Source organism: Equus asinus, chromosome 2, assembly GCF_041296235.1.
Source record: "Equus asinus isolate D_3611 breed Donkey chromosome 2, EquAss-T2T_v2, whole genome shotgun sequence".
Taxonomy (NCBI): domain Eukaryota; kingdom Metazoa; phylum Chordata; class Mammalia; order Perissodactyla; family Equidae; genus Equus; species Equus asinus.
The window spans coordinates 115,415,474-115,431,187 of record NC_091791.1 but is presented as its reverse complement, the minus strand read 5'-3'; the positions used below and the strand labels follow the sequence as shown (position 1 = coordinate 115,431,187).

Sequence of the window (15,714 nt, the reverse complement as noted above, 5' to 3'; positions counted from 1 at the left end):
TGATGTGTATGGGACCTCCACTCAGGCTGTCTTCCTAGTTATGAATCTGAAAACTTTAAAGAGAGCTGGCTATTAAGGTGAATTGAGCATCTCCCTCTAACACCTCTGCTCAGATGAGGTGACTGCAGGCTCTTCAGACAAGGGCAGGCTAGCCTCACTCAAGGGAGGAGGGTCTGCTTCTGGTGGCCCAAGGAGGCTCAGGGTGATGTGGGGATTCAAGGCCCCCAGGTTCATCAGAACCCACCTAATGGTCTCAGGATCCCATCCAGCCCTCAAAGCCTCAGGCTTTCCTACTCAACATCCTACTGGTCTTCCTAGGAGATCTAGCAAGGCTTTGAATTAAACTTGTATTACTCAGCAACTTGCAGCATCAAAAAGGTCTAGTTTTTGGATCAATGCCTCCATAGCTGTAAGAGCTAAGAGGTTTCTTTAGGAGGTCTTTCTTAGGGGCTCTGACTCTGCAGCCATACCTGGAGCTGAGAGTTAAAACCCAGCTCGCCTTTTCTTTTTTCTTTTTAAGTTTTTTGTTTGTTTGTTTTCTTTGGGTTTTTTCCCCTTGTGAGGAAGATTGGCCTTGAGCGAACATCTGTTGCCAGTCTTTCTCTATTTTGTATGTGGGATGCCACCACAGCATGGCTTGATGAGCAGTGTATAGGTCTGTGCCTGGGATCCAAACCTATGAGCCCCAGGCCACCAGAGCAGAGCGTGCACACTTAACCACCATGCCACCGGGCCAGCCCCACCCCTGCCCAGCTTGCATTTTTATCCTGCATGCTACCTAATGTAGTAAGAGAAGTTAGCCCACCCACAGTCCTTGTATCCCTTGTTCGCATCACAGTCCATCAAAGACAGCTGTTGGTTCTCCCACAATGTCAAAGAACTAGTCTCATCTCTGTGCTGCTTTCCTGGAACTAGGTCCAGGGCCAAATTCTGTATCCATCAGCGTTTGATTAAGAAGACACAAGCTGCTCTAGGTATTCAAGGTAGGAAAGGGAACTAGAGGTTTAGGAACCAGCACAAGTGTGTGAAATCAGAGAAGCTGTGCTCCCACTGGGAGGCTCATTGGCACTCACTGGAAGTCACCGCAGCCTCGGGAGTCCTGGGCCACCTCCACCACCGCCCGCTTCTCCATCCAGGGGAGACCATCCCATTTCTCGTCTGTATTGCTCTTCCTGTTCTTCCTGCCTCCAGCTTTGCCCGCTTCTAATGCAGTCTCTGCTATTTAGCCAGAGTAATTTTTCTTAAATGTAAATACTTTATTTTTCTAAAATAAAAATCTGATCAAGCCCCAGTTCTGTTGAAATGTTTCAGTGACTCGGCTTTGACCTTGGGACAATGTCCAAACCCCATAGCAGGCTTTACAAGACCCTCCAAGGCATGCTGTCTCCCAACATCCTCATCCGCCTTCCTCCATCCTTCAGTCTCCCTCACCAGGTCTCTCCTGTCCACTCTGTGCTTCATTCACACTTAACTACCTTCAGAGCTCAAATGTACCAGGTTATTATACGTCCGGGTTTATCCATGAGCTGTCCTCTTCCCAGCAACGCTTCTCTCCCTGCTCAGCAGCTCCTGGACTCTTGGCCAAGATAGATTTTACTCCTCTTTCAGGTCTCAGCGTAAATGAGACGTCCTCCAGAGAGCGCCTCTGATCGTCCTCCAAGTCCCATACATAATACGTAGGTCTCATTGTGGTCCTCTGTCCTCCTGTCTCTTTTTCTTATATTAGTTAGGAACATGTTGGACTGCAAGTAACAGAAGGCTCATATAACAATGGGTTATGAAATGCAGATGGATTTTTTTTTTGACAAGGAGAAAAGATAGCTGGTTGCTAGCAGTAATCTATCCAGACTCTTATTCAGGCTCTTTTTTCCCCCTCACTCAGCTCTTCTCAGCTGCTGCCCTTTTCATGTTCTTGCATATTACCTCATGTTTCCAAGATGCTTTCCACAGCTCCAGGCACCATGTCTGCCTTCCAGTCAGTAAGAACGGCAATAACAGCACAGGTCAGCTCTCCTCCTAAGCCTACATTCCTTTAAATCAGAAGTAAAAGTTTCTTTCAAATGGTTCCCAGCAGAGTTTGGCCCAGACCTGAGCACTGAGGAATGACAATATCTAGAGACTTACTCAAGGACAAAGAGGCGCTGTTAAAAAGAGAGGAATAGAACAGCCGTGGATATAAGAGGATGACTAGGAGAGTGTGCTGTCTGGAAGAAGGAAGAGGAGAGGGGCAGTTACATGCTGTACATTAGATCTCCCTCTGCTGCCCCCCAAACAGGAAGAGAGTGATCAAGGAGGAGGGAGAGATCAGCTCTATTAAATGGGCGCAGAGACGAGACCTTGGATTATCTGCATCAAAGTCGTTAGTAGCCTTGAGAAGACCTGCTCCGGTAGATTGGTGCACACAGAAGCCGTTTTGCAGCAGGTCAAAGAATGAACAGGCACAAATGTATTTGCTCTTGTCCTTCAACGTTTATTTAAATTTGTTGCACATACTAACCTCCATAGTTGCGTTGGAATACAAAATCATACTATTTTTTTTTGTTTTCTGGATCGAAAATTCTTGAAGTATCAATAATATGACTTTGTTATGTTATTATGTTTTATATTTGTACAAGCATCTGGTGAACTACGACCTAGTGGAAAATTATTGAGGCAGCCTTTGGGCTAATTTCCTTCCCCACATTTCTGGAAAATAAGCTAATTAAAACTGACCTTAGAAATATCAGGTAGCTTACAGGATCAGCTATTTCAATTGGTTCTTTCTATTTCTGTCTGCATTCAATAGCCAGGAAATTCAAAGTTGCTGCCTGTAAATGTAAATGAGATAAGATCTTCCATTTCCGGCAATATAGAAGGCTAAATATTATGAAAAAGTTCCCACTCTAATATACTTAAAATACTGGGTAATTATTTTTAGGTCCCTTTTTTAAATTTTAGCTTAATTTTATTTACTATTTGTTTTAGATAGCTAACTTATTCAAATAGTTCAAACCCAAAAGAGGAAGACCTTGAAAACATTGCGCCCTCTCTGCTCCCTATACCCGACCCCTCCCTGACCCCTAGCCACCACTTGTATTAGATTTTTATTTGCCCTTCCAGTATTTGTATATGCAAATGTAAGCAAATATATATATGCATATATTTCTATCCTTAATCAAAGGGTAGGATTATAAATATTTTAGACTTTGTTTATTTCACTCCCTAATGTACATAGAGGTCTTTCCATGGCAGCTTCCTCATTCCTCATGCAACAGTGTAGCATTCTGTTACCTGGAGTGCACTGTAGTTTGTTCAAATCGTCTTTTATAGGTGGACGTTTAGCTTGTTCCCATTATTTGGCTGTTATAAACGATGCTGCAGTCACTGTGTTGTACATACCTCATTTGTATGTGTGTAGGTATTTCTCTAGGATAAATTCCTATATGTGAACGGTTGGGCCATGGTTAGATAACTGTGATGGCTGGGTTACAGGATAAGTGCGTTGTAATTTTTGTGAATATTGGGAGATTGCTTTGCTTGGGGGTTATGTCATTCTGCACTTCCACCAGCAGGTGGATGAGCAAGCCTGTTTACCCACAAACTTGGTGACCAGGTGGGTTGCCAACCTTTGCATTTTCGCCACTCTGAAATGTGTAAAATGCTTTTTCAATATATTTGTAATTTGCGTTTCTTTTGTGAATGAAATCAAGCATCTTTTCATGTGTTTAAGAGCTACTTGTGATTATTTTTCCCTGAACTCTCTGTTCCTGTCCTTTGCCTGTGTATCATCTTTTTTTTGTTACTGGTTTCTGGGCAAAGCACGCACACACACACACCCCACACAGGGGAAAATAGAGGTAGTAGCATTTGCTCTTGTGCCCAGATTCCTTCTTTGGGGCCCAGGCAGTCCTGCCAGAGTACAGAGCGCAGCTGCTAATGGCTGAGTCCCTCTTCAGAAGTTGCCCCCTGCCGAATCACCTCACCCAAGGCTCTCTGCCCATTGGGGACAGCCCTCATCCAGTGCCTTCTTTTTGTCTCAGTATCCTGGACTAGCCCTTTACCACAATGCAGGCACCTCTGAGGGGCCATCCCCGCCCCCAGGCCACCCATCGAGTCAGCAGAGGCCTCTCTTCCCCTTTATGGTGGGTCTGCTGCTTCTCCCGAAGCCCCCTGCCCCATCCCCCACAAACCTCCTGCCTGCGTGCTTCCTCCCCAGGTTTTCTTGGGAACTGACCTGCCTCAGAGATGACCCCTTGTATGTGATATGAGTTGCAAGTATTTTCCCAGATTGACATTTGTCTGTTGACATTTCATATTTAAGTCTCTCTGAGACTTCCCCATATGTTGTTTTACCTCATTTTCATATAGCAATTATTGAGGCAGAGAAGTAGGTTTTGGTGTCTGCGAGTGCCCCTCCCCCTCAGCTCTCCCCTCATTGCCCTTCTGTTTCAGAGGACCTGTGGTTGTTCCTGCGTAGCTTTCCAAATGATGTGACCATCAGTTTGTCTGATTCCAAAAAAAAAACAAAAAACCTTCCTATATTTTTTATTGGGATCATATTAAACTTATAAATTAACCTAGGAAGAAATGATGATATTGAGTCTTTCAGACTAAGAACGTAGTGTGTGCAATTCTACTTTTGTGCCTTTCAGAGATATTACAAGTTTTTCACGTTTTACACATCTCTTTTAAGTTTATTTCTCAGTATTTTTTCTTTTAGTTGTAATTGTAAGTGGAATATTCTCTTCTATTATGCCTTCTAACTTATTTTTGTGTAGATGTACAAAGGCTATTTTTTCATGTATGTCAATTTCACATCCAGTGTATCATTAGTCATTGATGCTGTTCACAGACTTTGTCCTGCTCTCTTCCTCCCCCTTGTGGGCACATGGGAGCATTGCCTCCTGGCCCCTGTGGTTGGAGGGGACCTGGCATGAGTTCGGGCCATAGATTGTGAACACAAGTGAGATGTCACAGAGTATTTGATTACTAATGGAAGGCACTCCAGGGCTCTTCATCCCTCTGCCACATTCATAGGTAGTATTAAGAGCAGCTGCCCTGTTAGCTTGAACCCTGAAGTGAGGTGTGACACAGAGTTCGGCCACCCAATGGCAGACTTGCAAACCTTTTTGTTGTGGCCTCTAGGGTTTGGAGGCTGTTTGTCCCCACATTGTAATCTATCCTACTATTTATGGTTATGGTATTCTCTTGTGAATACTATATGTCCGAGTGTGTATCTTAGTGTCTCATGGTAATTTCTGCTTTATAAAGTTTGTGCTTTTTATTTAGTATGCATAGATTCATACTTCTTATGTCTTCTGTTTTAATATGTACCTGGGATTTGTTCTAATCAGGTGTGGTAAGACATTCAGATGTGGAAATGACTGTCATGAAGGAAGAAGATTCTGGCCACAGTTCCCTAGAAGCAGAAGGTGTGCCACGCCAGGCAGGGCCACCCAGGGAAGCACCAGGGCCAGTCAGCAGGCAGAGGGAGTGAGGGGGAAACATGAGCACAGCCCTTATGGTGGTTTCTAAGGGAAGGAAAGGGGAAAGAAGGGCAATCAGGCTTAGGGTTGGCTACTTTGAGTACTTTGAGCAGACTCCAGGTGGAGGGGCTGTCCTGAGTTGTCTGTGCCCCTGGTCATTAGCATAGGGGAGCATTGGCCCAGAGAGAGAGAACCTGAGGCAGGTGGTGGCTGAGCTGTGGGCTCTGGATTGGATGGTTTGCAGAGCTTGCAGCGGAGTCCTCTGCCATCACTAGGATCCGATAGCCCTGGGGGACTTCTCTCAGGTCAGCAGGCTCCCAAATAAAGAAGATAAAAAGCACAATTGATGCATCTCCATTGTGAATTGAATCCTTTAGCCTTCTAAAGTGGCCTTCCTCAGCTTGCTTAATGTTTTTTGGCCTGAATTCTCCTTTGTTTGATTGAAGATCATGACGTCTGTATTATTTTTGTTGGTAGTGTTGTTTTGTCTTTCCTGTACCTGATAAACCATCCTCCTTCCCTTTCAGCTGTAGCCTTTCTGAATCATTTTGCTCTAGATATGTCTCTTATCCACAGCAAGTAGTCGGTCTTTGCTTTTTGAAATAATGTGAAAATCCTTTTCTTTCAACAGCTGTGTCAAGCCTCTTTAAATTTATTTCTATGACAGATATGGCTGGTCTTAGTTCTGTCATATCATATTATATTTTCTATCTTTATACATAAATACTTCAGTTTAAGTGACTTTCACATTTTTTTCTTTTTTGAGGAAGATTAGCCCTGAGCTAACTACTGCCAGTCCTCCTTTTTTTGCTGAGGAAGCCTGGCCCTGAGCTAACATCCGTGCCCATCTTCCTCTGCTTTATACGTGGGACGCCTACCACAGCATGGCTTGCCAAGTGGTGCTATGTCCACACCCAGGATCCAAACCGGTGAACCCCGGGCCACCGAGAAGCGGAACGTGCAAACTTAACCGCTGCGCCACCGGGCCGGCCCCGAATTTCACTATATTTTACTAGCTTTTTATTTTAAAATATTTTTCTAATATTTAGGAAAATTATGTTTTTTGTCTAGTAGTTACTTTTTAAATTTTTACCTTTATTAATGTCTTTTTCCCTTTTTCTTATAGTTGGTTCCTATGATCTGCCTCAGCAAAGCTAGTTTGTATTTCTTCCTCCTCCTGCTCCTCTCTCTCTTCTACCAACCAGTTGGTCAGTAGTCCATCTTTCATCTGTTTTAGTGTTTACATTTGTTCCATATGAATATGTTCACATATTTGTATTTGATCTGCCAATTTTAAGCATTATGTTGTACTCCCACGTGGTACAGCTGAGTCAAGCGTCAGCTGATTCTACTTTCTACCTTCTACCATTTTTGTTGATTGCACCATTTTTGCTTTGGCAGAATATTGACATTCTCCTCTGTCACTTGTATCTGTACCTTTACTTTTTTTTAGATGTCAAGTTAAATAAATTTCCTGCTGCCTCAATGTCCCTTAGTCAAACCCCTATTCATCTCTTGCTTGGCTGGAGCTCATTGTCTAGTAGTTTTCTCGAGAAGATCCATTTGGACATATTTCCTGAACTTGTACCTGCTTAAATGGTTCATCGATAGCCTTTATGCATAAAAGAATAGCCAAAGGAGTATAAAAGTTTCTTAGCTCACACTTCTTTCTTTCAGTATCTTGTAGATGTGGCCCTGTTGTCTTCAGGCATTGGATGCAGCTGCCAAGAAGTGTGTCACCAGCCTCATTTTTTTTCCTTTTTGCTTAAATTTTCAAAGAATTCTCTTTATCTTTAAAACATAATTTTATAAGGATATATCTTGGTATTGATTATATTAGAACAATTTCCTTATATACAGTGTGTCCTTTCAATATGTAGAATTAAATCTTTGTATCAGAAGTTTGCTTTATTAATTATGGTTTTGAAATTCATTTTTCTTTTCCATTATGTTAGATTTCTTATTTTGGGCTCCAATTATATGTCTGTCATATTTCTTTCACCTACATTCTGTGTCTCCCATTTCTCTCTAAGCTTTGTTATTATTTCTGTTTCATTGTGTTCACTTTACTTATTTTTCATTTTCATGGTCCTTACTACACTATCTGTATCTGTTTTCTCTTTGCTGTCTTGTAATTTAACTTCATCTCTGAAATGATTTTGACTCCTTTTTTCCCCTGAATTTAGTCAGTTCCTGTTTCAAATCTTCCTGTGAGTTCATATCTCCCTGCTTCGTAGTTTTCTTTCATAGATGTGAAACTTGGGTGCTAAGTTAAAGCAGCGCATGCCACTTGGAGAGCCGAAACAATTATGTTAAGTTTAACTTGAGATCTAACCCCGTCTGGTGTTCCTCTTAAGACAGTAAAACAAAACAAAACAAAACAAAACAAAAAATGGATGAATTAGAAGTTTCAAGCACAAACACTTCATCAGTAAACTGTCCTAATGGTTTTGGTACTTAACCGTGAAACTCGTGCCTGCTAGGAACCCCATCACCTGCTGTATTGTGAAAAACGCAAACCGAGGCCTAGCCTGGAAGAAAAAATTAAGCGGGCAGCTTCCTTCATCTCTGAAGTCTTTGGGTTGACGTCTTCCTTCACATAGTTACACTGTTCCGATGATTGGAGGACACACTGTTGGAAGAAGGGACAGAGTAAGCAAATACAAAAACATAGGACAACAGCAACGTATTTTGAAGATCTCAGTTGGCTGCAGGAGAAAAATGAGTATTTCTAGCTGTGTGAATCTCAAATAAATCAGGATTCTGTGCATATAGAATTAGAGGAGAATAGAAATTAGATAGTCAGCTAGCATCTTCCATATTGAATATTTGGCCTTGAAGCTTAGGATACAAATTGTAACTAGATTTAAGGTTATTCACATAGAGATGGACTTAGTGTTCAAAAGAAGATATAAATTAAGAGAAGAAAACAAGAGCAAGAGTAAAAATGGGAGGAACTCATGTGTTTTAAGGGAAGGAAAAGGCAAAGGAGCAGAAAAGGAGACAGCAGAGTGTTCAGAGACGCCAGATAAAGAGACTCTTAGGATGTCCATGTTAGAGTGAGGCCTGCTCGTGTCCTCCCCTGGGCCAATGGCCTGCTGTGTTGGGAGATGGCATTAGTGACACCTGAATGAGAATTTCCCGCAGGTCAGTGCATGGGGAGACAGGAAGGACAAGTTGGCAAGGTGGGGATGGAGAGTAAGGGACCCAGGTGAGGAGGAGGGTAGGTCTTATGAGGGTCATGATGGGTGGGCAAAGGGAGAGGAGTGTGAAGCCTGCTTAGTGACCAGGAGTCGCAGCGCCCAAAACCGGGTCAGGTTCAAGGGAGCTGCGGCCCCAAAAGCTCAGGTTTTAATCAAAACAGACTTAGATTTGAACCTCAGTTCTGGATTCCCACTATAGGTGATAAAAGTTAGACATAAGCAAAAATTTATAGTGACGGATCAGAATACTACCTACCACAGGTAGGAACTTTACAAATGTTATCTCTAGTCTCCCTTAAGCCTCAGGAGAGTTCCCATTAGATGTATTTTATTAGCCCCATTGTACAGAAAAGTAATCTGAGATTCTGCTTGGTGAAATGTTATATTCACCGTCACAGAAGTAGCTAGGAGGTGAGCCGGGGCTCAAACCACACCCCGTAGCCTGTTCTGACTGCTCTGCTGGAGTAACTGCCTCCTCAAGGTGAGTGTCCTGGCTTCAAGGGCATGCAGCCTATGGCCACCCCATCCCCTATTGGTTCCACCTGGGCTCAGCCCATCCCTCTTTGTGGTGGTGAGGCTACTGTGGGCCTCTGTACCCTTCCTGCTCTTTCTAACTCTGTGTGACATCTAGTGAGACTCTCCAAGACTTAAAATGGAAAATATGAAAGAGGAGCTTAAACTGATGCTCTCTGAGCACCAGACCCTTCCAGGCTACCAGGGACCCACTCCTGTCCCTATCCTTTAGATTCCCTGTTTTTAGATGCAACCTGTACAACCCGCCAATGCCAAGCTAATCACTGGGGCATCCCCAGTCCATGCATCTGTAAATCACCATTTACAGTTCCTGGTTTTCCTGAGCTGCCATCTTCAGAATTGTGCAGAGCGGGAAATGTGTCTTGAGGAACTCCCTAAACAACTGATGAGTGCGTCTGTCATCGTCTTGGTTTTTTTCCCACTGCAGTGGCCTCTTGGACCCTCTCCACATGCATGGACACTGAAGTACTGACTCCTTGAGGAATTCTTTAAAATCTTAAAAGGGAGCCTTTGGGAGCTAGGCTTTCATGGGCAGTGCCGCCACCTCTCCTCCTCCATCTTTGCTCTCATCTAACACTCACTGAGTCTTGGCTATGAGGTGGGACACAAGTGGTTAAGGATACAGGGCAGGTGCACAGCGAAGTGAGCATGAGTGTGAGGTAGTGATACAAGAATACAAAAAGATATGAGCAAGTCGGAAAATGAGCAAAGTGAGAGATCACTGGGGAGGAGAGAGAATGGATGGCCCTTCCCTGATGTCTAGACACCTGCCTTCTTGCTGTTGTCCCAGTTGATCCTCCTACAAATGCATGAAATGGGAACATGCCCCCATCCTGTGGCACTGGCCCATGAAGTCACACGTGATCACTCTGGTCCCGCCTTCACACTCAGGCCTGAAGGCCTTGTGGTGGGAACCCTGGGACAGGGGCTCTGGGAAGGGTCTCTTGTAAGGAACGGGCAGGAGCAGCAGGGCAGGCTCTTCCCCATGGATAGGAGAAGTACAGTGGGGCCAGAGTGGACTGGCTTCTGGGAGCAGTGCCCAGCTGGGGTGCAACAGCTCTGCCAGGACTGGGTCTTGTGCCCAGGGTGACCCTGCAAGGGGAGATGTAGCTCGATGGAAAGATCCAGAGTGGAGGGTTCACATGCAAAAACCAGGATGTATCAATGAGGGACAGCAGGTAAATGTTATAACCACTCTAGGCCACATTTCCCATTTGGAATGAGCTAGAATAATGCCTGCTCCCTGTATGGTTTAGGGACAGTGCCCCTCCCTCCCCACCCCCGGCTACACCCAGAGTTCCTGAGGTGCTCCAGAGGCTGTTTCTCTCCTCTCCTGTCCCTCTTCACAGCCGGATTCATCGTGCTGATGTTATTGCTGATTTGCACACCCTTGGTGGTACATCTGCATTTGGGATAGGGACTAGGGTGGGGAGTTCTCCCCCAACTCCCCTCTCCTTGACCTTCCTCCCTGACATAGGCTTGACCTTCCCTCTGGCATTTGCCCCCCTGGGCCCTGCTTTAGAGCAAGGTGCCTACCCAGGCCGTCACCCTGCTGAGGCATAATTTCCCTGAAGGCGGGGTCTTGTCTGTCTCTTCATAGACCCTGAGCCCACAACGTGAATGCCATTTGATAGTCACTGCCAGTTAGACTCAAAAATGCCAGTTTTCCATCACGTGGTGGTACACCTGACTATTAGTCACATGAGAGAGTGAAGGTGCATTCTCACATCTCTGCTTCGGTTCAGTTCCCTTAAACCAGCTCTGTCACTGACAGCAGCCCCCTGCCCAAGGCCACCCCCTCCACTGCTACCACTGCACTACGCTACTCCCCAAGGGGGCGCTACTTTGCGCCAAGACCTCCACCCACTGTCACTTACAAGACTCCACCAGCCCCTGCTGTGTTTTTGTTGCGTGACCCGGATGGTTTAGTTTGCATTTCTGATCCACAGAGATGGTGCAGAGATGCTTCTATGGTGTCCCTGTTAGCTGACCATGGAGGAGAAAATACGATTAAAGCGTAAATGGCCATGGGATATGATTAAACATTATGATTAATAGTATCAAGTCTGCACTAGAAAAAAGTAGAAAGAGGGGCTGGCCCTGTGGTCGAGTGGTTGAGTACGTGCGCTCTGCTGCAGGCGGCCCAGTGTTTTGTTGGTTCGGATCCTGGGCGCGGACATGGCACTGCTCATCAGACCACACTGGGGCGGCGTCCCACATGCCACAACTAGAAGGACCCACAACAAAGAATATACAACTATGTACCGGGGGGCTTTGGGGAGAAAAAGGAAAGAAATAAAATCTTAAAAAAAAAAAAAGTAGAAAGACCAAAAGATGTTCAGATATTATTTTATACATTTAAAGCCTCATTCTATTATATATACAACATGGTTCAGCATATAGTTAGTCAATATAGTTAATACCTGTAAGTTATTAACTATAAGTTAATAGTTATGTTAACTATTAACTGGGAATTAACCAGGAGAGGATAAGATTTTACTTGCTCTTTACAATTAAAGCTAGTTGTTAATTCTTTGTCTTGAAAAAGCACCTGGTGCCTCATAGGACAGAATGCAGTGTGTGATGGCTCCTCTTCCACTGGAAGGCCGCCACCTCCCAGTCAGGAATTAGAGCTCCTGCACTGCTCAGCCCTCCCCGAAATAGCTCCCCTAGCGCTGCGAAGAGTCTGCTTAAACACTTGGCACCCATCCCACAGTGTGTGTGTGTGTGTGGGCGGGGGTGGGGGTGGGGACCTGCTGAGCACTCGCCTAGGGAGCACACGCCTGTCCCGCCTGGCATCTCACCTCATTCAGTGCCTGGGCTCTGAAGTCCGCCTCCTACTCAAGCTTTCACACAGAGAATCCCTCTCGAGCTTCTGCTTTTCCAACATTAAGCTTAAAAGAAAAGGTAAAACTCTGATAAAAAGCCCAAAGAAAGTTTGGGAATTCTTTTTACTTTGTGTTTTGCTTCTCCCTGAGAGTAAGCTCTGTAACTTGATTTTAGGAGGGGGATGTGATAATTAGGAATGTAGTGTTGTTACGTGTGTGCATGTACATCTGAAGGCTCCGAGACTGGATCTAGTCACATATTTCAGATGGACATCAGTCATGGCTGTGAAATTCTACTTTTAGAGGTTATGTATAAGGTCATTTTACCCCTTTGAAAAACAAGAACTGCTGGGGGAAAGTTCATTAGTGAACATGCTAAGGAGAAACCCTTCTTTGCATTGTTATTTTCTACAGTGAAGTCCTTATTCATGTGTTCATGTTCTTATCTCTTGTTATTATTTTGTCCACAGGCAAAAACTGGGACCTGACAGCCGCTCTGAGTGACTATGAGCAGCTCCGACAGGTGCACACAGCCAACCTGCCGCATGTGTTCAATGAGGGCAGGTGCCCCAAGCAGCCCGAGCGAGAGCCACCCCAGCCGGGGCATAAGGGGGAGCGGCCCTGCCTGCAGAGGCAGGACGACATTGCCCAAGGTACGGCCTGAGGTACTGAGCCCAGGCATGGCCGCCCTGGGCCAGCGCCCTGTGGCTTGAAAGGGCAGGGCTGTGGGCACAAAGAATGGCGAGGTTATCGCCTTCCAGCTGTAGGCAAATTGGGCTCTCAATGCATCCTTCCTCAGGTTAAGCTGAAATGTCTCTTACAGCTTCCATTCATGGCTCTTGCCTTTGCCTCAGAAAAGTGGGAGAGTGAGTCCGGATCTCTAGGACCCCACACACTTCGTGGAATCCTGGGTTTTCCAGATCAAACATCTCTAATTCCTTCAATTATTTCTCAACATAGTCTCCAAATATGTTCGACATTGATGTTCATCATCCCATGTGCTCTATTTTCTCTGTTCTTTTTATTAATTATAGAAGTAAGATATGCTTATTGTAGCAAAGAAGACAATTCAAAGATATGTAAGAAAACATAAGAGCTTTCTTCTCCATACCTCCCAAATTTCAGGGAAGCAATAACCAATGATTTCATCCTGACCTGTCTCCTTCCGCTCCTCTCACCGTGCTTGTTCAAAATGCAAATGCATCAGAGTCAAAGGCACATAATACTTTGCAAATTGCTTGTTTCATTGAACCATAAATCATGAATGTATTTTCTTAATATATTATTCCACAGCATACAATAATTTTTAAACCACATCTGTATTAACAGTTATTCTGTTTTCTATTGGGTGGTGGCGTTTGTTTTTGACACTCCAAGCAATGCTAAAATAAACTTTATGCCTGTAATCTTACATACTAGTGCTTTTATTTCTGTAGGTTAGCATTCCCAAAGGGGATTTGCTTTGCCAACTCATGTGTATTTTTCACTTAATAACTTCAGGACTTCTTTCCCAAACACATTTTGGCTCACCGTATGTGAAACAGGGTGTTTCCTCTCATTCTTGCCAGCACTGGATGTTCTCGTGATGATTTTATGTTGTTGTTCTACTCTGAAGGGTGAACAGTCATGTGTTATTTTAATTTTGGTCTCGTCATGTGCTTGTTAGCCAGTTGGATTTCCCCTTCTGCAAAGTGCCTATTCACATACTTTGCCCATTTTCCTATTGATTTGTTTGCATTTTTCTTGTCAGTTTGTAGCGTTGTTTGTAATTAAGACCACACTTGTTTTATATATGTGTGTGTGAGTAGGTCCCACTGTATCACTTGCTGTATGACTGTGTTCAGAGTATTCTGCCATGCAAAATGTCTACATTCCTCTGCATTCATGGCTGATAGTGTCCTCTCGCTCAGAAGGTCTTCTGGAAGGCAAAGTTGCAGACATATTCTCCTATATTTGTTGTTCAGTTTTGTCCGTAGGTCTTTTAATTGATTTGAAATTTTTAATAAATAGCGCTGAGGATTTGTGTTCTGCTTCGTCTGGATCGAGAGTAAGTCATCGCAGTACATTTGTTGAATGAAGTGTCTTTTTCCCACTGAACTAAAATGCCAACTTTGCCATACATTAAATTCCCAGATGTGCCTGCATCTGCTTCTGGACTCTGTCCATCTATGCGGCTGCCCATCCTGCTACATTTGACTCTAGTAGTTTCATATAGTATTTCTCTCTGCTAAGGCCAAGTTCCTTTATTGCTTGCTATTCTTTTCCAAAATCTTCTCACTATTTTGGGCTATTTATTCTGCCATATAAACCTTAAAATTAGAATTCTGGTTGGAATTGGATTGGATTTTTTTTTAGGAATAATTGGCATATTGTAATGTTTTCTCATCCAAGAACATTACATATGCCTCTCAATTTATTCAGATTCTAAGACTTTAGGCATAGAGAAAGGCAACTTACTTTTTTCGTATTTATCTTTTATTTAGTAATTACATAAATTCTCTTATTGATACTAATTGTTTGTTCTAAGAGAATCTCTTGGGCTTTCCAAATAAATAATTTAATATTCTTCTTAATATTACACAGTGAATTCCATTTCTCATCCTATTGCAGTAGCTCAACCATCCCAAAGTGTTTCAATGAATGTTGTCTTTGTTTCTGTTAGCTCGGCCTTATTGGAATCTATATCCTGGATTATTCTTTCATGCTTACTCTGTTGTATAGAAAACCCACAATTGAGTTAGAAATTTTAATAAGTATGATCTTTCTTCTCTTAGCTTCGTCCTTCCCACTGTATTTGAGCCTATATTGTTAGGTGCATATGTATTCATAATCGTTAGATCATCTTGCTCTAGTGGCTTTTTAACCAATATATGGAATGTCTCTTTGCCCCACATAATGGTTTTTATCTTTAAGTCTGTTTTAGTTGATATTAAATCTCTTCCCTGCCTTTCTGTTTGTTTATATTTTCCTGGAATATTATTTTTTCAGCTGTTATTTTCAACCCTTCCTTATCGTTTTTTATCAAATGTGATTCTTGCAAGTAATTTATCATCAGGTATTATTTTACCATCCAATCCAAGAGCCTGTCTTTCAAGCAATGAACTTAATCTATTTATTTTATTTTAATTATATTGTATCTGTACTTCTTCATGTTGTGGGTTTTATTTGCCATGTTTTGTGTTTGTATTTTTCTCTTCCTATCTTCTCCGGCTAATTAAATTTTTCTACTGGTTTGAGAGTTATACATTCTACTTTTACTCATGTAACAGTTACCCCGTTCTATTAAAACCTTGGGTTTTCTTCCTATTATTTTTTTAAAACAGTGTATTTAACAAATATATTTTACCTGAAAAAGACATATAGCTTAGTATGTTTTCATCTCCTCCCTGCCTGCCTTCACTTGCCCTCAGGCATATTTAGGTTATTATTGTTGCTTGTTTAGACAGCAATTAACTTCTTTATTTACTCACATTTATCTTTTGCTGAAAGAGTACTTCCTTAAAGACTATTTTCTAAAGGAATTTTGTATGATCGTTCTCCTAAGTCCTTAAGTGCCTAAAGATGTTTGTGTAATATACTTAAAGTTTTGTTTAGTGGAATAAGAATACTGGGTCCCATTGTTTTCCTTCAATGCTTTCCTTCAATCTCTCCCTCCGTTGTCTTCTTGCATCGCATTTTCACGTC

At 43.1% G+C, this 15,714-nt stretch overlaps 1 protein-coding gene across 6 annotated transcripts in view; it reads left to right on the top strand.

Annotated features, from left to right (window-relative positions):
- OTUD7A (OTU deubiquitinase 7A) overlaps nt 1–15,714 on the top strand; it is a 392,936-nt gene that overhangs the window by 273,097 nt on the left and 104,125 nt on the right. For 5 of the 6 annotated variants that reach the window (XM_044763182.2, XM_070496820.1, XM_070496801.1 and 2 more), the window contains one exon: nt 12,501–12,683. The exons of the other annotated variant lie outside the window; for it this stretch is intronic. In XM_044763182.2, the coding sequence (XP_044619117.2) occupies nt 12,501–12,683 (183 nt within the window). The remainder of the gene's footprint in view (nt 1–12,500; nt 12,684–15,714) is intronic. 6 annotated transcript variants of the gene reach the window in all.